The 22,877-nt window shown below is 33.8% G+C and overlaps 3 protein-coding genes across 3 annotated transcripts; 2 read left to right on the forward strand and 1 right to left on the reverse strand.

The window, feature by feature from the left end:
• The first annotated feature begins 1,454 nt into the window (after positions 1–1,454).
• Positions 1,455–9,726, forward strand: LOC122602842 (proline-, glutamic acid- and leucine-rich protein 1). The gene is made up of 13 exons (XM_043775447.1): positions 1,455–1,799; positions 2,048–2,164; positions 2,262–2,326; positions 3,683–3,782; positions 4,194–4,265; positions 4,913–4,972; positions 5,051–5,180; positions 5,254–5,441; positions 5,877–6,061; positions 6,433–6,560; positions 6,723–6,976; positions 7,743–7,986; positions 8,781–9,726. Exons 1-13 carry the CDS (start codon positions 1,527–1,529, stop codon positions 9,416–9,418), a joined length of 2,454 nt encoding a protein of 817 aa, XP_043631382.1. The 5' UTR covers positions 1,455–1,526; the 3' UTR covers positions 9,419–9,726.
• A 2,847-nt stretch (positions 9,727–12,573) lies between these two features.
• Positions 12,574–16,208, forward strand: LOC122602843 (diphosphomevalonate decarboxylase 2). The gene is made up of 10 exons (XM_043775448.1): positions 12,574–12,898; positions 13,281–13,479; positions 13,685–13,748; positions 14,208–14,271; positions 14,385–14,465; positions 14,661–14,747; positions 15,027–15,184; positions 15,273–15,321; positions 15,429–15,553; positions 15,792–16,208. The coding sequence occupies exons 1-10, from the start codon at positions 12,689–12,691 to the stop codon at positions 16,012–16,014; spliced, it is 1,260 nt and encodes a 419-aa protein (XP_043631383.1). The 5' UTR covers positions 12,574–12,688; the 3' UTR covers positions 16,015–16,208.
• A 233-nt stretch (positions 16,209–16,441) lies between these two features.
• LOC122605003 (probable sodium/metabolite cotransporter BASS4, chloroplastic) lies at positions 16,442–19,821 on the reverse strand. Its single transcript, XM_043777865.1, has 14 exons — positions 19,630–19,821; positions 19,444–19,543; positions 19,256–19,363; positions 19,100–19,167; positions 18,900–18,978; positions 18,763–18,821; positions 18,587–18,655; positions 18,325–18,438; positions 18,111–18,132; positions 17,659–17,726; positions 17,460–17,545; positions 17,102–17,231; positions 16,876–16,977; positions 16,442–16,789 (listed from the first exon to the last, which is right to left on the reverse strand). Exons 1-14 carry the CDS (start codon positions 19,780–19,782, stop codon positions 16,715–16,717), a joined length of 1,233 nt encoding a protein of 410 aa, XP_043633800.1. The 5' UTR covers positions 19,783–19,821; the 3' UTR covers positions 16,442–16,714.
• Positions 19,822–22,877: the final 3,056 nt, after the last annotated feature.

Raw genomic sequence — 22,877 nt, forward strand, 5'->3', positions numbered from 1 at the left:
TGCTACTGGTTAAATTTATCGATCATGGATGTCTAGAAATGTTGTTTTAGCTTATTGAGTTATGTTAAGTTATTTTGGCAACAGTTAACTAAACCAAAGAAAGCGTTACAGGCGATAAACTATACGATCCAAAACATGTATCAGAGGCAGTCACACAAGCCATCTACGCATTTACAAAGCATGAACAAGTGTCTATGAGGATGTTTATAGAACCCAAAACCAATGTGATTTTGGCGTGAACATTTTATATAAGTATAAATATATGTACATAGTCGATAGAATATATAGATATATAAAGTGAAAGAGTAACTTTAGAAAATTGGTCCCAGTATTGGACAATGGAAATGATATGGTTTATACTTTAATGTTTGGTTGGTTAAAATTATTGAAGGCATGACAAATTCCAAAGGACCAAGACCATCATCACTTTACCAACCATCCCCAACTTTCAACTTAAGAAACAGGTTATCTAGACCAAATTAAAGAAAATACTTATAATTAGTACGCAATTGAATCTTTATTAAGTATATAACAAAAGAAAATATATATAATTAGTACACAATTGAAACTTTATGAAGTATATAACATGTCTATCCACTATTTTAACAAAACTATAAGCATTGTTGAAACTAGACAAGTGTTTGTACAAAGAGGCGATTATAATAGATAATATTCAAATTAATTTAAAAAAATCATTATCATACTTCATATTCGTAATTATAAATTATAAAAAAGAATTAATTATTACATTTCATAATTACAAATTATAAAATGTTAGTTATTATATATCAATTTGATAACTAACAATGTAATTGTAAAAGAGTATAGATTTGACTAAACGAATAAGAAAGTAATCTTTATTATAGGGTATATGTATCAAGAAGGTAATATACTTTATAGTATTACTAGTCATATTCTCGTACGATATGGGACGACTGATGATTGTGGTGTCAATGAATATTGTAGGTTACGAGCATGGTATCCGCGCAATGCGACGGCGAGCCGATGATGACGGTCGTGGCGACATCTATTGGTGTAGGTAAATGTATTTGATTTAAAGGGATTAGTAGAGATATTTTATAATATAATGGACTAATGGTGTAATTTAAAAGGGTTGATGGTGATTTAATTCATTAAGGTTATTTTGGTCAATTCGCATATCTCATTTTTGTAAACTTTCAATATGGGGTTATATTTTTTATATAGTAGTATAGAAATATAAATTAACGTAGTGTAATACTCGTAACTAAATAAGCATTATTGAAAAAATTGATACAATCAAAAACTTAATCCAATTATATAGGGCAGGCCTTGTTATGATTGGACTATTCGAGCAATCCACATGGCTCAAATCGGGCCTTGTTATGAGGGTTGAATATGTTAATACCAAAATATATCAAGGTACCTAAATGCGTAAGAAGATAAATCTTTAATTCAATTCAATTCAGTTAAACCCTAAAATCTCTCCCCTCCTTTTTGTCCCTAAACCCTCACAGACACAAAAACCAGTAGAGTTATCACTGCCAATGGCGGCATTTGAGTTTGTTGAGAATCTAAACGACGTCGCATTGAAGCCCAGACTCCTTGTTTCGCTCATCAGAGAACACATTCCCGACGAGAAACAGCAGTTACGGAATTCATTAGTCCTGTCTCGCGTTGTATCTGAAATCAAAACTCATGAATTGTTATCCGAACGCGTACCTCAATCTGCTGCTGACAATAACAAATTTATCGAAAAATGGAAATCCGCCGTCGATTTGTGGATTGATCGTGTCCTTATGCTCGTCTCCAGTAACATGGTATACATATTTATTTCAATCTTAACAAGTTATAAATTACATGTTATAAGTTCGTTCACATGTGAAAGTTATCAAGTTAGAAAATTTGAAGAAAATTAAAATCAAGTTTTATATTCACATTCTGGACCATTCACTTGTAACTATTTAATCACTTGATATAATTTAATAACGAAGCTTATTATATATTATGCTTTTTATAGCCTGTTTTGGAAGCGTAATCTGAATTTATTTGAGTATATGTGGTGTAGCCGGATAAGTGCTGGGCCGGAATTTGTTTGTTAGGGCTGACTTGTGAAGAATGCAGTTCCGAGAGGTTCCTTGCATCTTACTCTGTTTGGTTTCAGAAGTTGCTTTCACATCTACAGGTACTTGGACTTAAACGCTTGTTTTATCTTTAATTGTTACGGTTTGATGTTTTATATTTTGAATCTAACTTGATTTTGAGTTTTGCTTCTAAATCAGCCTCTTGCAGAGTCTCACTTTGTGAAGATTGCTTGTTGTGTTTCATTGTCGGACCTTCTTACAAGGTACGTCTTTTCTTTGTAGTTACAGTTACAATTGAAGCTTTGTTTTGAAAGGGGACAATCTTGCCATTAATTATTCGATTTTTAGATTTTGAATTACAAGTTTTGCTGAGGCAGTGAGAGGATAATATGTGCACCACTAATTATACTTGTAGAACTTTCTTTATATGTGTGACTTATTGATGCCCACCATTTTCTAGGACTTGTAAGTTTCTCTGTGAACGCCTTCTTTTTTAAATGTTTCATTGTTGAAGCATCGTTTATTTCTGACAAAACCGAGTGAAAGACAACTTGTATAGTACAAGTCTTTCCTAGAGATGTAGTTTAATAATGACAAAAAGCTATTGACTTTGGAGTATTTAAGTATCTCCTAGAGATGTTTAAATTGGGCAAAAGTTATACTCGTTTTGTCAAATGAAGTCCACATTAGATCTTTGGAGGAAGCAAGGCTAGGATGCAACCAAATAATACCCCTGTTTAACTTGGTAAATGTTAATAAATACTGCTTTTAGGAGAGCTTGTCAATGTGGGAAGTTATTAATGACTCGTGGAATTACTGGTCTATCACATACAAGACTAGGTGTAGCTTGTTGACTGAGTCAGTATATTTAAGCAGCATATCACAGTCATTAGAGATTTTTTGAATTTCTCTACATCACAAGAATTATAATAGAGTTGAATATTGGAGAACCTTTACAACTTGGCTGTGACAGTAAGTTCACTATTAACACACTTCGTAATCGAGTCCATGATGGGAAACTAAACACAGATCAAGGAGAAACTAGAGGCAAACACTTTTGACATTAGGAATATCCCAAACTAGAAGCAATTAGCAAATCTACTCGATAAAGGGTTTCCTGAAAACACTTGCGAGTATTGTGTAGGCAAACTTGTCTCATCAGCATGCAAACAGGCTTGAGGGGGATTCTATATAAGTTTTAAGTTTTTTTAGGTTATTCATTATATTAGGTTAGTATTAGGTGGAATATCCTTTTTTATTAGTACTAAGAATACTTTCTTATTTTGTGGGGCCGTTACTTCGTCTTTTTCCGGGACGTTACATTTTATTTGCAGGCTTTTACAGCTTATTTTGCGGACGTTACATCTTAGTTTGCGGGAGAGTTACTTATGTAACCTATAGTTACTTCATTTTTTGTGGGGTCGTTACATTTTATTTGCTGGCTGTTACATCTTATTTTGCAGGCGTTACTTTTTAGTTTGCAGGGGAGTTATGCTTATTTAACCTATATAACGATAGCAAGTTTATGTTATTCTCTCATACACAAAAAATAGTTCAAATTTCTACTTTCCTTTTTCTTTTCTAACAATTAAGTGTTGATATTTTCTTGTTTGATCTAGGCTGGGTGGGTTTCCAAATATGAAGAGAGATGGAGCTTCAAGTGCTGCAAAACTTTTTCAACCAGTTTTAAAGCTGATGAATGAGGATAGCTCAGATGCTGTATGTATTGGTATTATCATGTTCAAAGTCATTTTTTCCCTTTCTTTTATGCATAGAGAGCTACTACCAATGGCATGTTCTTAGTACCTCATAGTCATTCTACACATTGCAAAGCATAACTGCATATCCTCAAAACTTCATAGTCATTCTATCCACCGCAAAAAAGTTTTTCACTTTGCAATTATAAATTCAACGGTTTTACATATACAGTGTGTTCCATCATTCCTAAGCTTCTGGCTTATTGGTAGCTTTCTGCATGATGTGGCTATATAAAAATTAATTTATTGTGAACGTTTATGTAATGTAGTGCATGTAAATTATGGTTACCGACTTATCGGCTATACAGCACAAGTTTTCAAAGAGCTGATGCATATATATAACCTTTGTCACTAATATTATCTGTTTCTGCAGGAAGGAGCTGTTAATTTGTTATGCACTATTTTGAATTTGTTCCCATCTTCTCTCCAGAAGAACTATGATTCTGTAAGTTATTGATGATCTAGTTTTGTATTGGCATTTGAATGATTTTTGTACTCTGGTTTACAGTATTACCTTATGCAACTTACAATGTTCCCAGAAAAAAAGATTGCACTTGAAGATCCCTGTACTTAATGCAGCAATGTCTCATATACATGATCATGCTTTAACATTTGTTGACACTGTCTAAAGGAAAGTTTTAAAGATGGTAAAAATTAGCAACCTAATTGTTAGGTTAAAGTTTTCCTAAAATTTAAAATGTGTCATAGTAAGTACCGGGATTATACCATCTTGTCTCATTTACATGATTGCATTGCATGATCATGATTTAACATTTTGAAACGGTCTAGGTGAAAGCTTTGAAGATGGTAAACACTAACTACCTAAATACCAGTTTAATGTTTTTTGAAATTTGTAAGAAATATATTATAGCAAGTGCACTTTTGTTTTACTGATGAATCCATAGATTATATTGCTTGCTTGCTATCTTTCTTTTTAGGCTGTTCATCCCTATACTTTATTAATTTTTTTTTCTCTCACTGAGCATCGCATATGTTCTAAATGTGGAAGGAGTTCCTTTCCTTCTTTTTCCCTTCCTTTTAATAGAAAAAGTTATCTATACAATACATTTAAATGAACAATATGTTTGGCAGGCTGAAGCTGCTATTGTCACAAAGCTTATGTCTGGGAAATGCAATACTATCATGTTGAAGGTGATGCCATTTTCAATGCTATTACAATCAGTTTTTTACCGGTAATGAAAATTCACAATTATTTTCTGGTGTGACCAGAAACTTGCTCTTTGCTTATCTCTACTTCCTAAATCAAGAGGGGACGAAGACAGCTGGTTTTTGATGATGCAAAAGGTCTTACTAGCTATTAATGTTCTTCTGAATGACTCATTTCAAGGTTTAGAAGAGGGTAAGTCACGGAGAGTTATTTTGCTGATGTTTGATCATGTCATCAGACTAACAAGCTTATGTGCACACTGTAGAAACTGCAACCCGTGAAACCATGCGGGCATTAGTCTTTTCAGGAAAAGATCCTCCTACCCCCCTTGGAGGGCTTACAATATTCGACATCTCTAACAAGGAAACAATGCCAGAACGACTAGCTATACCTAGTGTATCTGCACTTATGCTTTGCTGCTATACAATGCTTACAACTTATTATCCTGTTCAGGTAGATTTTCAACCATTCAGTGCTACACTCACTTTTTAAATTGTATACTTGGATGTTTCGGACGAGCTGGGTAATATGTAAAAACCACTTATTTCTTGCGCAAGTCGAATTGTCGAAACAAGTTTGGCTGTGTAAATAACTAGCGTGACCAACCAAATCTAAGTATAACTACAAAAGTTATATTGTTTACTAACATCTGTAAGGTTTTTTTGAGCAAACGTTTTCATGAGGTCTTATGCATTCAGATTACGCTTTGTGCAATTTTGGCCCATATGACTTCCTATTAAGCAATTTTGTTACAGTTTTATCCCGTTAGAAATACGACAATATCTAGAGAGACATATTCATAAGTAAATGGCCTAGTGCCACATCTAATCACCTTCTATCAAGTTAAACCAATATAATTATATGAAGTTCCATTTGTTTTGATAAAAGGTTAAAGCTCCTGTTAAGCCATTATTAATGCTTGCTGGAAGAGTGCTGATGGTGGATGGATCCATGCCACCCACCTTGTACCCCTCTATTACTGCAATGCATCAGGAATATATATGTTCTGAACTTCCGTTGCTGCATGCACACAGTTTGGATATCCTATCTGGTATTATCAAGAAAGCATGCAGGTGACATATAGTTTTAATCCATTATCTAGTAGTATCTTTCTATGATAAAGTGTAAGACCTTTTTTACAATTACATTTTCTCAAATATGCTGAAATCATCCCATTATCACGTCATTTTTGTGACACTAAAGGAAGTACAATAAGAGGGCACTTAATTTTTTTTTTTTTTGAACAGAAGAGGGCACTTAATTGCACCATCTTATATTCCTATAGTATTGTGAATTTTTCATCTTTCATTTTTTAAGCAGATTTGATTTCATACATGCATATTATGCTCATCCAATATAGTCTTGTCAACATGCTAAACAGTTTTAAGTGCTCTGGCAGTTTTTATAGCTTACTTCACACTCTCTTTTTTGGTTGTTCTTGCAGTCAACTGTTACCACACACAGCACAGATTATCCGAATTGTAATGGAGTATCTTGGGCGATGTGAACTACCCGGACTAAGGGTAAAGCTCTATGCTCTCATAAAGTTGATGCTGATGTCCATGGGAGTTGGTATGCTGTTATTTTTATTCCATTTAATAATGTTACTGAATACATGAAATTTGAGTGATAAGTTCCTTATTCATCATATTCTAACTTGGGATATTTCGTTTTCAACTGTGATTTTTGTGGAACCAAGGAAATAATTGCAAGTGTTGTTGGAAAATTTTGCAGGGATGACAATATTCATAGCTGAAGATGTCGTACGAAGTGCTTCTGCTGATCTGGATTTAAGAGTCGGTGCTGAAGCAGGTTCTAGTTTGGTTGTAAAGACTTCTGATGCATTGCCAAAGTCCATACAAAAGAAAAGGAAATATGAAATGTCACTTACACCTCCTAAAGTTCAGTCTCCAACTATCTGTTCCCGTAGTAACCCCGTTTCCGTGAAGATTGCCGCACTTGAAGTATTAGAAATGCTTCTCACTGTGGTATGTTTTTTGCTCCGTGACTAGGGTTTCTATTACTTGTCAGGACAAAACCTGACCAATATAATACGTCAGCTACTCTGTTCAAATTTGAAAAGTAGATAAGCCTAAAAATTGTGATTTGAACCGAGAGTTGAATGGAGGACTGGTTTTTAAGAACTTTTGGACTGAGAACCATACTGGCTATATACTGCATATTGCTGGTACTGGCCCAGTTATATTTGGTTTTGTTAGTTCTGTTCTGGCTGAATTTTGAGCATCGCGTCCATGAAAACCCATTGCATACATCCTTTAGAGCATTTATGTCTCTACACAGCTTATAAGAATCTATTGCTTGCTCCCCTTGGTGATTCTGTAAAAAACAGTACCAAACCATAACCTCTGCTTCTGATAGTTCAATTACGGTATTTTATTTATATTATATATATTTATACACCATCACTAAGCTGGTCCAATGGAAAGGAGTCCTATATTCTTACAGAGTCAAGAGGTCTCAGGTTTGAATCCTGTCCTAGGCATATCTAACGGATGGCCAGCGACATGGCTGGAACCGGCCACGGCCAAAGTCCGGTTACATGGTACAATGAGCCAAAATGGCTCGCCATCCAGGGGTACCCTTAACCAAGAAAAACCCTTTACAAATAATATACATATATATATGTATGTATGTGTGTATAGTGTTTGTTTTATAATGTTTTTGTAAATCGCATTTTCGTTTTTATCAGCTTTCGTACAGGCTATGGATATGTAACAATACTGATTTTGGCAGGGTGGTTCATTGAAAACTGACAGATGGCGATCAGATATAGACTTGCTTCTTGTTAATGTAGCTACAGATGCTTGTAAAGGTGGATGGACAAAACCAACAACTGATTTTAACAACCCGCATAACAGTAACTCTAGTTGGGCTGATTTTCAACTTGCTTCTTTACGTGCTCTTTTGGCGTCCCTTCTTTCCCCTGGACTTATTCGTGCTCCATCTTTGGCTCAGGGCCTTGAGCTTTTCCGTAAAGGTATCTATGTTTTCGTGATATTTAGTAGTTTGAGCTCATTTTTTAGCAACATTCATTTTAATATTAACCTAATCTTATCCACTTAAGAGTTAAGAGAAATCAAGAGGAGATAACTATTTAACTGCTGTATTTGATATCCCGTCTCTAGACAACCAGCATACCTGGTTATATGCTACGGGTGGCAAAATGAGTGGGTTAACTGGTCAAAATGGACGGGTCAACCAGAAACACGCTATGTCCAAAAAACAGTTTTTTTCCTTCATATTATTATTATTGTATAATAAAATTAATTACCGTGTCGAATATCATTATAAAAAGTTTAAAACTGTATTTATATATATTGATAATAATCCGATTTTAATGAATAAGATGATTTTGGAGGTTTTATTTGATGTGTTGACCCCTTTGGCCCGCTTTCTTCTAAGATTTTGTGTTAATTGGCGCTTTTGAAGATAAACATTATTGAACTGTCTCATTCGTCAGCAAATGAGTTGTAACAGCCACCTTAAACTCATGCCAATAAGGAACGCTTCAACCGCTGAAAAACAGTATACATACCTATACATTTGCCTTCTAGCATCATAATATATTAATATTGTATTAAAAATAGTTTATTGTAATACTATACTGTTTCTTCCGCTTTTTCTGCAACTTAAAAGAGTTCAAGTGATGTTTTTTTTTCCGTCTTTCACTTTGTTCTTAGTTTTGAAATAAAACGCTTTGTAAACAGTAACATATGGATCATGCCTTTTTCATATGCTTTTATAATCCAATCTTATACGAAAACTATGCAGGTAAGCAAGAAGCAGGAACAAAAGTTGCAGAGTTCTGTGCACATGCTTTACTGGCTTTGGAACTTCTAATACATCCCCGAGCCCTACCATTGATAGATTTTGGATCCTCCATTGAGTATCCTGTCAATGGAAATAAAAGCAGGTTTATGGAGAACATCACCAACTCTGGTCCTCAGCAACACAACAATAACATGTTTAGAAATAAACCTGACACCCCTGAATCAGAAGAGGATGATCTTTATAATAAATGGGTAAGGGAAAATGATGATAATGAACCCCCTGTAACTCTGCCGGAAAAGAACACATTTACAAATGAAACTGCACAACAATCAGTAGAAAAGATTGTATCTATTGATGGCCCCTCTGGTACAGAACCGTCTGAAGATAAGGGAAAGGGGATTTTGGTTGAGACACGATCAGCTGAAATATTTAATAAGAATTCTGAAATTCTAAGTCAAAAAGTTGACATTTATGAACCTGACGATATGGGAACCAGTGATCTGGAGACCAAAGGTAAAGCACCTGTCTCAGGTTCAAATGTAGCCATGGATGTTATGTTTAGTTTAGGTGATAACGACGATTCGATGGATGACTTTCCTGATATCGTTGATATTGAACCAGACTCTGATGAGGATTAGGATCAAGTTGCCTAACTTTTGATAGAAATCTAGAGTGGTAGGATGTCTTGAGAAGGGGGAATCATAGGCCTCTTCAATCTAGTGGTGAAATTGTAGAGCATTCCCATACTCTAGTCAAGTTATACCGAGGGCTTGGATAATGATATATGGTTATGGGGTTAGTTAAAGCTTTGTCTATGAGGTTATACTTGTGTTTAGATAACAACTTTGTTTTCTCCAATTTTGTATCGTTCATAGAAATATGATCCACAGATGACAGATGTAAGAATGCTTGTTTTAAATACTTGATTCCATCTTAATTGTCTAAATTTCTTGACTGCTTAGATATATTCTGCACCATTCACTTTGTCACAAATGTTAAAATACATCGATTCAATAAGTGGTACTCCATAATACAAAGTTCTTTGACTTGCGCTATCTGCATTCCTCAAGTTGAAATTAACTTTGAGGAGTTAAGAGAATTTTAACCCTTTGATGAAAATCAAAGGTCAAAATTTAAAGTTAATTTTTTAATTTTTATCCTGATTTTAATTCAAGAGTTAGATTAGTTTGAGGAAATGTTCACATGAAATTTCATTAGAAAACTTTCTCCTTCTCTTTTTCCTAATATATGGTATATAATGTACACTTCGTCGCTGAATAACCTTGCCAACTTGGATATTATTGCTACTCATGTATATAATGTATCCTAGGTCCCTAAGCATGCTATTAAATCTTTATATAACAAAAAATGTCGAATAATATTATTTCAAAAAAGATTTAGTTTAAAGATTTTTTTACATCATAAACAAGCAGTACAACACCTATTGAATTCAACTCATCAAGTCATGCATGTTGTCTAATTTTATACATTAATTCGTGGAGCAAATGTGTTCGTGCAATCATTGCTTCATCTTCCTAGAGGTAAATCACCTTTTAATAGAAAAAAATGGGTATGAAAAAAAAATGACACGTCGTTTGATAGTCACGTGAATCTCATTAATTTCATGGATCTCATGTTACGTGAAGCAAATAAGGTTTCTCGATGAAACGTGGTTTCGTAAAACTTTGTATGTTTGTTTTATTTATTCAATTAGGTGAGGTGATTGCGATTTTATTTGATCGATAATCTCATTGATTTCATGGATCTCTTGTTACGTGAAGCTAATATGGTTTCTCAGTGAAACGTGGTTTCGTAACTTTGTATATTTGTTTTTATTTATTAGGTTAGTTGAGGTGAATGAGATTTTATATGATTATTTATTAGGTTAGATGAGATGAATACGATTTTATTTGATTCAGAATATACATATACATATAATCTACATACCAATAAATTATAACGTGATTACACCAATTTTAATCAACACATAACGTTTGATTTAAGCAATACATATTTGTTTAATTTCATATCAAAAATCTCGATTTTTAGCTAACATAAATAATTAAATGTTTTTATTCAAAAACATTATATGACATGTCAAATTATTAAATAAATATTTATGTTTCTGACTTAATGGTTATTATCTAAATATTTATTTATTGACTAACTGAACTAAGAAAAAATTACTATAATGGTCAAATATGAGGACGACTTATGTTTAAATATGTACACCAAAAATAATTTACCAAGTATTTTTAATCACCTACTCATGTAAGTAAGATATACCAATAACACGTTCAAGTAATGTTTTCCTAGACTGATGTATTAGGCACATGATTCATTAATTTAAGATAGAACTTGAGTCTCCATTGAAAGTCGATTTTTAAAAGAATGATGATTACGAAAAAGTGAGTGTATATGCATTTTTGATTCTATAAACAGGAATGTGATGAAACAGAAGATGCAATTGGTAGTAACGGTCTAACGGAATCTCCACTAACGAATGACATAACTAACATGATAGACTCTTTCGTGACTTCTATCAGTGAATCTGTGAACTTATTACAACCGAAAAAAAATTCATTCTCATCGGTTTTGGGAGGCGATGTACTTGACTAGGACTATATCTTCTAGGAAAGATGTTGAAGCTAAAAAATAAAGATATCAATTTATCTATATTATATTATAAAGCAGATTTCTTTCAGATTTTCAACATTGAATTGAAATTTTCAATATTGATTTTATGTACATCCCCAAAATATCCTTCTCATCTATTCTATATTTATCTAAAATAACCATAATACCCTTTATCTCTCCTCAAATCTCAACCAATCATCTTTTTTTTATCTTCTCCATAAATCATTTATTCCTCCAATTCATTCAAAATCTTTTATCTCAAAAATCATACGTCGATAAATTATAAAAATTGTATGGGTGTTCTTAAAATTTCATGCTCTTTCATTAGAGATGTCATTCGATATACTTTCGACGAATTTTTAAATCCGATGGTGGAGGGTGGAGGCATTTGACTATCACACTTTCTGACCAAGCTATCACCCGCACCATCTCACCGTCGCAACGCGCGGGTACTTACTCTCATAGTTCTTAAAGCACGGAAAGAAGAAGCTCAAAATTAGAAATAATGTGAATAACTCATTGAATTAAAAAATATTTAGAAAAACCTAAAAAAAAATCCCTTTTATATATCCATATACAATTCATCCAAGTCATTAATAATACATGTATCAAGGCATTAACAAAAAACACTTGATATCATTTAATTGTCTATTGGTATTTCTAATTAAAAATATGAGTAAGTGCCAATGATAATTAGGTTTTACCTAAGGTTTTGAGCTCGATCTTTAGAGATGACAAGTCTTAGGGTACGTACATAGTCAACATTATATATTATATAATGTTGTATAGGATACGTACAAGGTTTCACCATTATACGGTGAGATTTCTCTGATTTCGCATTCCGACTGAATGTTAAAAAAAAATATGGGTAAGTGGTTAGATACTTTAAACCATTGAGATTAATTTTTCAATAGATGTCAATGTGTAGACATAGACTCTCAAGTTTGACCATCGTGCTAATTTAAAATGTGTGTAAGGTTTTTGATGTAAAAAAAATAATAATATTAGTATATTTAACAAAAGTGGGGAAAGTGTAAAAATAAATAATGTATTTTAAAATAGGAAGGGAGGCGTATTATGAAGAAAAAAAAAGGTCTAAAGAAACGCACGCAGTAGAAGATCTCAACAAAAAGTCAAGAATGGGCACCATCCACCAACCAATATATAAATATAAATGAAAAGAAATATCAAAAACAAATACTACTACACTCCCTCCCTCTCAGATCCCTCTCCCTACATTCTTGTTGTATCAAAGCATTCGGAAGTAAAAGATGGAGGGAGAGAAATGGGTGTTGATGGTGACGGCGAAAACGCCGACGAACATAGCAGTGATAAAATACTGGGGGAAAAGAGACGAAACATTGATATTACCGATCAATGATAGTATCAGTGTAACTCTGGATCCAAATCATTTGTGTACCACAACTACTGTTTCTGTTTCCCCTTCCTTTCCACATGATCGCATGTGGCTCAACGCCAAGGTATTCTCTATCTTTCTATATCTATGTGCGATAATCTACATTCTCTGTATCAATCTATATATGCCACAGTGTATACATTTACATCTTCTGCATCTATCTATGTGCTACAATATACATTTCTCTGTATCTATCCATCTATATGATACAATTATTACCATATACAATAGCTTGGATTTATGTACATCGTCCGCATCAAAATCCTACAATTTGTTTTTAATTTAGAAATAGTACTTGTTGATTTTGATAGTGTCTAAAAGTGATATAGCCTTATAATTATTCTTAATCTAATTAACTTAAGTTATGTGGAAGTTAGAATTGATTATGTTTGTTAATTTTGTCTGATTCGTGGCGTTTTGTTATGAATGTTTGCTGGTTAGTGTAGGAGATATCTCTTCAAGGAGGTAGATTCCAGAGTTGTCTAAGAGAAATCCGTGCTCGGGCACAAGATGTAGAGGATGAGAAGAAAGGTATTAAGATCAAGAAAGAAGATTGGCAGAAACTTCATCTGCATATTGCTTCTTACAATAACTTCCCGACGGCTGCTGGTCTGGCTTCCTCGGCAGCTGGTCTTGCTTGCCTAGGTACACATTTTATATAATGATCTTGCAACCATATTTGTGCTTTATAAAGTGTCGATTAAGAGTTGTGTCATAGTAATATAAATCCAAAAGGCATATAACATAATTGATTATTTGCAAACCGACAGTTTCCTGCTAATAAGAATAATGGAATCCTTTGTTTTCTGGATTTTGAAACCCCTTGGCTTATATTTTACTCTTGATGCAGTTTTTTCCCTTGCCAAGTTGATGAACTTGAAAGAAGATAACAGCCAACTTTCTGCTATTGCTAGGTACTTTATTTTCCTGGTTTCCAGCTCCTGGGTGATTAGTTTCACCTTTGCCTTCTAATTCTGTGCATTCATGTTAGTGGGTAGTGTCTACTTTTTCTGAGAGAAATATGAAGAAATGCTAATCTGCTCAGCATCCATGTATTGCATCGACACAGAGAATCACTCACACATGCACATATATGGCCCTTTAAGTGAATATGTGGACAAGCCTTGACCTTCAAAGTTCAGTCATTGCATTTTAGGTCATCCTTAGATGGGATTACTTCATCCTATTTTTTTTCCCGTTTCATCCATCTATATGTGAAGCAGGAGATGGTAGTTTGGAGATTTACTTTGTATCAGTTAATACTTTTTTCTTTTGTGTCTACTTGGGGTTGACTTTATGTACATGTATGAGGATTGAGAACTTATGCAAGTGAATACTCTTGAGAACCTTCTTAATCTATAAACTACATGCAGGCAAGGCTCAGGTAGTGCTTGTCGCAGTTTATATGGTGGATTTGTCAAGTGGACCATGGGCAAAGTAAGTTTCCGATTTTATATATATATATGATATATGTGACTTATTAGCTTCTTAACTGAAGTGTGACATCATGGGACCATATGTTTTTACTAAGGTTTCAGTGTCTACTGTAGGAGGAGAATGGCAGTGACAGTCTTGCTGTTCAACTTGCAGATGAGAAACATTGGGATGAACTAGTAATTATCATTGCTGTGGTATGTTGGTTTCGTCCCTTGTTTTTTTTCTTAATTATGTTCTGTGGTTGACAATTATGAGTTGTACAGTTGTGCTAGAATATACATATTTTTTTACTAGTAAAAAAAGTATATTACTTGTATTTGCAATCTGATGTAAACATGCTCTGCAGTATCTCTTAATACGTATTCAAATGTTGTTTCTGTGTTTTACAGGTATGTGCCCAACAGAAGGAAACCAGCAGCACCTCAGGAATGCGTGATACTGTTGAAACTAGTGCGCTTATTAAACATAGAGCCAAGGTACACAACTGTCATCAGTGAACTCTGTTTAACTAGAAGATAAATGAATCGTTCATTTTATAACAATCTTTTTAGACACCATCATTTGTTTGAAATGAAGGGTAAACAAATATCGTCTCCTAGCCAACTTAGAATAATCTCGCTGATTATTTATGTCTCTGTTGTCCACATACTTTGTTGTTATCCTTGTGGTTTCTTTGTTTTGTCTTTATAATACTATTTGGTGTCTCTTACAATGTATAATCATGTTAAGCTGCTTCTTTTTTAATGTAATGATAGGAAGTTGTGCCAAAGCGGATAGTCCAAATGGAAGAAGCCATACAAAACCGTGATTTCTCATCTTTTGCACGTTTAGCGTGTACAGACAGCAATCAGTTTCATGCCGTCTGTCTTGACACATACCCCCCTATATTTTACATGAATGATACATCCCATAGGCAAGTTCCTAGATCTATATGGTAGTTTTACTTGTGGATTAGCACTAGAAGAATTATGGCTCAAGTTTACATGGTGACGTTATTACAGGATAATCAGTTGTGTCGAGAAATGGAATCGTGCAGAAGGAACACCTCAGGTCTGCATTCTATTCCCCATCCATTTTATATATGTATGTATATGTATGAGTGTTTATGTTTTGTTAATGACGTGTGGAGTGAGGACTGACTTTGAGAGTCTGTGTAGGTGGCCTATACCTTTGATGCAGGGCCAAATGCCGTTATGATTGCGCGTAACAGGAAAACTGCTGCCCTTCTGCTCCAGAGGCTGCTTTATAACTTCCCTCCACAGTCTGATACTGCTTTAGACAGGTATGCTAGTGAAAAATGTTTGACCATTGGTGTGATGTTTAGAGAAAATCCTCACTAATGAATATAGGATAATCTTGACGGCCTAAATCACCATTATCAATAAGTTGTAATACTTTTAATGGGCAAATAATAATTTCATATCCAAACTTTGCCAAAAGAAGATTTATCACAATATGTAGAAGCTTTCTATGATATGTCTGATAATTAATGTTATTTTTTTCTGTTTTTGAATCAATAGCTACATAATTGGTGACAAGTCAATACTAGGAGATGCTGGGATTAAGGACATTAAAGATGTCGAAGCTTTGCCCCCTCCCCCGGAAATCAAAGATAACATGCCGACCCAAAAATCCAAGGGAGATGTTAGTTATTTTATCTGCACGAGGCCTGGTGGTGGTCCGGTTGTGATGTCTGACGAAACTCTCGCTCTCCTGGATCCACTCACTGGCTTACCAAAGTAAAAAATAAATGCATTGGGACAACCTGTTTATTTCTTTGTATTTCATCCATTTTTTTTTCTGAGATTTGAAAGTTTTAGATTGGAGTTTGTTGAGTAGAGGCTAAATAGAGCTGTTTAATATTAAATTATAAGCTATATGTTATATGCACCCACACATGTTTCAAGTTAATAAATTGATCTTTTATGACTTTCTCATTCAGCATGTTAACTGTTGGTAATTTTTCTTTATATGAAGCCATACTGTTCATAAGCTATGATTAGGATCAGTTCGAAAAACATTTCTGCTCAAATCTGGACGCAAAGTTATTATTTTGCAAATGACCAGATTGTTTTTGATATCATAGAAAATCACCCTGATTCAAAGTCATTTACAATGACCACTTGTCTTCTATTTTGTTTAATGAACTGATTCGTAGTTAGCACAGTACTTATCAATCATTATAATAGTCTGCCTTTATATAAAAACAATGTGTTGATAAATTTGAGTTAATTGGCTATTACTTAAAAGGTTACACGAAAGCATTATATCTGTATTCAGAAGGCCATAAAAAATGTAATGGCACTTGAGTTCCTCTTGACTGTTGAAATCACTTGTGACTGGAGCGCGAAGAACATCATACTGATCGTTTTACCATGTGCCACCCGCTATCTTTAACCAGAAAACTGGACAAATCTGGTCTTCTTTCCTGTATGGCCGTGTATCATGGCACCTCAGTATCACCATTTAATGTTTCCTTTTTGTTCCAAAAGCTTACGATAAAAGAGTCCATGATGATCTAAACCAAAATGTTTACTTTTTACTGGCTCATTATAAAAGAACTTGGCAACTTAAAGCTTTTACAAAAGTACATATGTGCTAAACCTGGATTAAATGTCCTGCAACACATGGAAGGATCAGTAAACCTGATTCACCAAACGTGCTACCAAGTTGATCCACCACTGCAACTAGCACCGGCAAAGCTTTCTACAAAATCACAGTATATATGACCTCTGAATACGCCATTTTCAATCCTTTCCAAATTTCTAAAGAAGATAAAAGTACATGACACTGTTTACTAAGAATAACAGGAACATAGTCAATAATTTACCTGACTTGCAACTAGTAGGAGGGCAGTAGAATTTTCTTTCTTTGCGAATATTGATTTGCTACCACCAGATACAGCACAAAGACACTGTATTGATACGGCATTGAAACCCAATAATATGAGGTGAAAACATCTGCAGTTTATAATGTTCTTATTAGTTGACAATAACTTGACATTACATTGTTAGATCTATCAATAGTCGGCCAGTCAGGATGTGTAAATAAACAAATATACGCTTAAATGTTTTCAACTTTTCATGTAAAGATTCTAAAAATGGATCAAAACATGTGCTTGACATGAAATGAGAGAGAGAAAAAAAATAAATAAATAAAATATTTGCATGGGATTCATAGAAACATACATTCCCATCATGAGAACTATAAGAAAAGTTGTAGGCTTGATCATTAGAAGCAGAGACCTTGATCTGCTCACTTGTATCCACGGAACCTGAAAAAAGATAAATTTGATTTTTGAAACACATGATTGTAACTAAATTCACCACATAGCAACAATGTGATAAGAAAAAGAAAGCCAAAGGGATCAGCGTAGTTTAGACTTACCCAACTGAGTAATACTACACTCAGAACCGACAAGAGCTTACGATTATTATCTGCAAAATCTGCCAGGCCTGTAATACATATGAATTAGGAGATTTAAGAAGGCATTCATTACTGATAAGGAACTTTTGATATTGGTTAGCTCAGTTACAGACAATGAATTTGAATGCATACAAGAAGAATTATCCATATTACGACTTTCACATTTTATTAAGCTACAAAGATCAGTCAAATGCTGACACTAAATATAGATGAAAAATTTACAAATTATGGAACTGCAATAAATAGGCATAACTACCCACTCCAAATAAGAAGTTTAGTACTTGTTTGGGAAAACAATACAAATATCCACCTACTAGATTTTACTATTTTAGAGATGGATGGGACGTTGCGGTTTCAAATCGTTGATTAAAATACCCGTAAAAATTTAAATGATGAAGGAAAAATAGAAGCACCTTTAAAGGATTCCCGAAAAGCCTGTCAAACGAAAGCAACAATTACTTTTTAAATCTGCAAACTTGTGAAACACCATGTAACAGATGTAAATCCCCACTCTATTATGTATAGACTAAAGCACATTATCTGCAGATTCTAAAAACGGTATCGTATTCTACAGAATAAGGTGTGATATTTGATGGGGCTTGACAAGGTTCAAACAAAAGGTGTTACCTTCCCCAAAATTAAAGGTATCAAAAGAGTAAAAATTAGCCTTCTGAACAATTTCTCAGCCGGAACAGATGCTCCCAGTCCGGAAGCTATCAGCTTTGATATAGAAAAAGGCACCTAAAAAATTGTGGTTACCATTTATGTTGTCCCATTTACAAATATATGCAAGTGTAAACAGAAACAATTTATATGAATACATGAAACCCAAGATATAGTTCTCCTTTATATTCAAGAGGATTAATAGTGCCACAACTTTGGAACTTACAATCAAGATTGCCAATGAACTAGCTGTTACAGTCATTGCAAGAGCCAGTGCAGAATTTCCTCCAGCAAGCTGCATTAAGCAAAATATTGCTCGGTTCATTATAAACTTATATCGATTTCTCAATGATACAGAACAAAGTAGAAATTGGTTTGATTTTACTATAGCAAATGACAAACCCGGGTTAAAGAAACTCCACTTGATAATGTCGTAGGCATACAGCTAAAAAGTGCTAGACCTTTACCAATATAAATTACAGATAAGCATAGTGTTAATACTAGAAATAAAGTTGTATCATTGCGTCTAAATGGCACACCTGTAATAAACTCTTGAGGTTGAAGGTGAAGCTGCAAGATGAATCTGGAAAGATTGGGGGTAAACAATAAAATTGAGGCCTGCATTATGTAATAGTATCAAACTTTCTTTACCATTCATATTCATATCCGTAAATAATACTAAGATTACTTCAAAAATAATAAGAATCACAATGAGACTTCAAAAAATTTGAGTTCATACTAGCCCAAAGAGTCCAACAGGCCATGCTTCAGCAGCGGCACCAATATCTTCACTACTAAGTGTCAATCCTACATCATGGAAAAACAAAAAATAAATAAAAAATAAGGCGATTAATATTTAAGTTTAGTATTAGCTAATGCTGAAATAGCTTCTTGCCTGATATGATGAATATCCCAAAAGTGCTAACTTTAGATAACTGATATCTATGAGCAAGACATCCAGGACCAGGATTTATGAGGCCCAGCACTACTCCTCCAATAAGAGCTACACAATTATCAAACATTTTTGTAACTTTTGAATAATGCAAATTTCAGTTCATTCAAACAATAAATGTATTGCATTACCTAATGGAAGAATATTGCTAGAAGAAAAACTCAATACAGTTTCTGCCAAGACCGAAAAGGTCCTGAAACTGGACTTTCGAGAAGGTTGATCTGCATTTCCCTGAATTTGAAACCAAAAGAATGATAAATTACAGTTAAATGTGAAAACAAAACAAAATACTGTTGCAATGAAAATATATCAAGGACCTGATTGTGGTTTTTGATGATGGCGATTGAACGCCGCTTCCGAGATATCAACGAGCTACCGAAAGCGCGATTGTGAGGTTTTGAGTTGGGGGTCCTGAGAGGAGGAAAGGTTTGGGTGACCGGAGAAAGGAGGTTAGTTAAGGTTCCCGCCATGTGGTTTCAGGGGAAAGCAGGCTAACAGCCTCACATTCCACTCTTGGTGGAATTGGCTGTTATTCAGTTTGATTTCCATTTTTAACCCCCTAATTAGACCGTTTTTGACAATTTGGCCATACATTATTACTCTTAAGGCTACAGTACGTGGCAATCGTATCAAGATACACATTAATTAAATATACGTAAACATAGAAGTAGAAGTGTTACAATATTTCGAAATTAATATTTGAATTTACTATATTCAGTTTTCCTGTTCGTAGTTTGTAACGAGTTGGAGGGGTCAACCTAAACCCGACCCATATTTAGTCATGTAGACCAATTAATAACCCAAACCCACTTTGTGACAATCCAAAGACATTTATTTATGTCGCGTCACATGTCAAAAGTGACGCGACATATTACTACATATGAAATTATCATATTACTACATATGAGATTATCATATTACTTGTTCTAGAGTTGACCTCAAAAGGCAACTTTAGTTATTCAAGCTTGACTAATTTATGATCCATTCATTTTAATGTTATTTTTTAATCGATAGTTTTTGAGTCATTTTGACTTAGCCCTATCTCCAAATTCTCATACAGTTAATATCCTCGTTATAATTTGAAAGGAAACTTACGGTCTTACATATCTATACTACTTATTAAAAAAAATACCCCCTATGTTGAAAGTTACATGGGGGAAATGTCTAAAATGCCCTTCCATGTAATATTTTCATCTACCACCCTTAAAATATGTAATATTTTTACTTAGCACTAAAATATTTTTACTTACACTACCCCTTAACATTAATGATTAAGTTATACTATCAATCATTTATTTTTTAAAATATCCCCATTAATAATCTACATCAATCAACGTCCCATCTACCACAAATAGTCGCATCTACCACCACATCGTCGTCGCCACGACTACGGCCGCATTGTGCGGGTAACGTGTTAGCAAGCCATAATGAGACTTGTTAGTATCTCATAAGAATATTCAACTATTTTTGTATTGACAAAATCCAATAAAACATTTATAATTCGCTCTGATAGGGTATCAATATTGTATTGATATTTGTTATGTAAATCTTCTATGTTTTAAAAACACGATACATGTTACTATTCCGGGAGAATGATAATCGAGTTTGAAGTGCAAGATTCAAAAGGTAATCAGTCAAAACACACATACAATCATTTTGGCAAATTCGATCATGTGAAGTGTTATCTAGTTCGCAACATAGGTAAGGAATATGACATAGACCACAACCTGGCTAAAGATTGTGACAATATGATGATCTGTATGCATACACAAACTGTCATACATGGACTATTATGCTAACTCGGAACACTTCTTGAACTTATGATCAATAGTCTTTATTTATGCAAAACCAGATTATATTTGGATAGATTATGTCAAGGGTGCTCATATGCCAAAATTAGTGGAGTCAAGGTGATGATGGTATGTGTATGAAAACTAGAAGGGTTGAACATGTAAGATTATCTTTTCATTGATCGACTCTTTTTGTTTTTCCGAAATCAAACAAAGTCTGGTTGTTTCGGAGGCTAGCGTGTCTTGGCAAAGAAAATGATGGTTTGTTTTGGAAGTGTTTTAGACTTTTAACAAGTATTTTTTTTATTTTAGATTTAAAAACGATTGTAAAGTCACAGTTATGTCATTGACTTTGCAAATTTATCTAAAGACCTACATTCATCGAAGTTAAACCGTATTCATGCAAATGTACATTGATAGATTAGTTTATATCAACACTTTTACTATGTTACTCGTATGTTTTACAAAGATTTTAGTGGATATAGGCATTTGACTATTTGAGCGTGACGGCATCTAGCTTGACTAGTTGTCTATTGGCTTTAGAGTTTGGATCGTGACTAGAGTATTAGTAATGCAAGGTTTAGGAAAAAGTCATTAAGGAAATGAAATGTGAGCGGAATTATCATAACAAGAAGCGACAACTACTTGAAGAAATCTAAACAAAATAATTAAGACGACGGATTTATGAATGAGTAATTTAGTTGAGAATTGAATTTAGCCAATTATATTACTTGCACATTATTGTGAGGGGTATAAATATGATTCAATGTTATATTATGATTACGAAATGGATCGGGTAATGGAACTATAAGGTTATAAGTGATAGAATGAGTGGTTTATACTCTGTAAAAAGTTTACATGGTAGAATGTGGATAAGTTTTTTTGGAGTGACGTAGTTTTCAAGAAAAGCAACGTCTTTTACCATAATATGGTGAGTCAGTGAGAGAGTAACTAGTATGGATAGCTAGTTGTCTATATTGGACCCAACTATATCCTTATTGTAGAGGCATCTCAATAGAAAACTCCATTGGGCTTTTTACCACCAAAAATTTTGACCGAAATTAACTTTACACCTGACAAAAATCAAACCATAACTTAAAAAATAAAATTGACCATTAGATCAACGGATCATTGTAAATTTGTAATGTGGATTAGTTACATGACTTAAATCGAAACAAGTCTAAGAATTTGATTTTCAACCCATATAAGATCGAAGGTCATTTTTTACCTTTTCATATTAAACCTGAAATCAGTCTTTTTTACCTAGATAGAGGTAAGACTGGCTACATTTCTACTTCTTTTATAAATTGTCGAGATATTAAGACCAAAAACCCGCAAAAGACGGTATTAAATGTTATTTATAACTTATTTACTTTTTTTTAAAATTTTTTTGAACATTGTTAACTTATCTATACTACTATATAAAAATTATACCCATATGTTGAAAAGTTTACAACTTGGGACATGCGAAGTTACCGTTTTACCCTTAATTAATTAACTTACACAATTATTCCATAATCTTTTAAAAAATATATATTCAGTATCTCTAATTTCAAATATCTTTGTATCAATTTCATACACCACTTGACGCCATCACCATCCATTGACGTCACGTACCACATTGCAACTAATATCATCGTCGCCACATTGCGCGGGTACCATGCTCGTTTACTTAAATCCAAACATGACGATTTAAAGCATTTAGTAAGTAAACTTCCAAATTTGGCCCTTGATGTTTTGAGTGATGAACATCTGTAGTATGAAGAATTTGGTAA

This window comes from Erigeron canadensis, chromosome 6, assembly GCF_010389155.1.
Source record: "Erigeron canadensis isolate Cc75 chromosome 6, C_canadensis_v1, whole genome shotgun sequence".
NCBI classification, from domain to species: domain Eukaryota; kingdom Viridiplantae; phylum Streptophyta; class Magnoliopsida; order Asterales; family Asteraceae; genus Erigeron; species Erigeron canadensis.

What these genes read in the sequence shown, in the direction of transcription:
- LOC122602842 (XM_043775447.1), top strand. Translation starts at nt 1,527, where the DNA reads ATGGCGGCATTTGAGTTTGTTGAGAATCTAAACGACGTCGCATTGAAG. An exon ending in ATTATCAAGAAAGCATGCAG is followed by an intron (nt 6,062 to 6,432) that starts GTGACATATAGT and finishes TTGTTCTTGCAG; the next exon opens with TCAACTGTTACCACACACAG. An exon ending in GCTGATGTCCATGGGAGTTG is followed by an intron (nt 6,561 to 6,722) that starts GTATGCTGTTAT and finishes AAAATTTTGCAG; the next exon opens with GGATGACAATATTCATAGCT.
- LOC122602843 (XM_043775448.1), top strand. Translation starts at nt 12,689, where the DNA reads ATGGAGGGAGAGAAATGGGTGTTGATGGTGACGGCGAAAACGCCGACG. An exon ending in CAACTTTCTGCTATTGCTAG is followed by an intron (nt 13,749 to 14,207) that starts GTACTTTATTTT and finishes AACTACATGCAG; the next exon opens with GCAAGGCTCAGGTAGTGCTT. An exon ending in TCTGATACTGCTTTAGACAG is followed by an intron (nt 15,554 to 15,791) that starts GTATGCTAGTGA and finishes TTGAATCAATAG; the next exon opens with CTACATAATTGGTGACAAGT.
- LOC122605003 (XM_043777865.1), bottom strand. Translation starts at nt 19,782, where the DNA reads ATGGCGGGAACCTTAACTAACCTCCTTTCTCCGGTCACCCAAACCTTT. An exon ending in TAGCAATATTCTTCCATTAG is followed by an intron (nt 19,364 to 19,443) that starts GTAATGCAATAC and finishes ATAATTGTGTAG; the next exon opens with CTCTTATTGGAGGAGTAGTG. An exon ending in TACCTTTAATTTTGGGGAAG is followed by an intron (nt 18,133 to 18,324) that starts GTAACACCTTTT and finishes TTCGTTTGACAG; the next exon opens with GCTTTTCGGGAATCCTTTAA.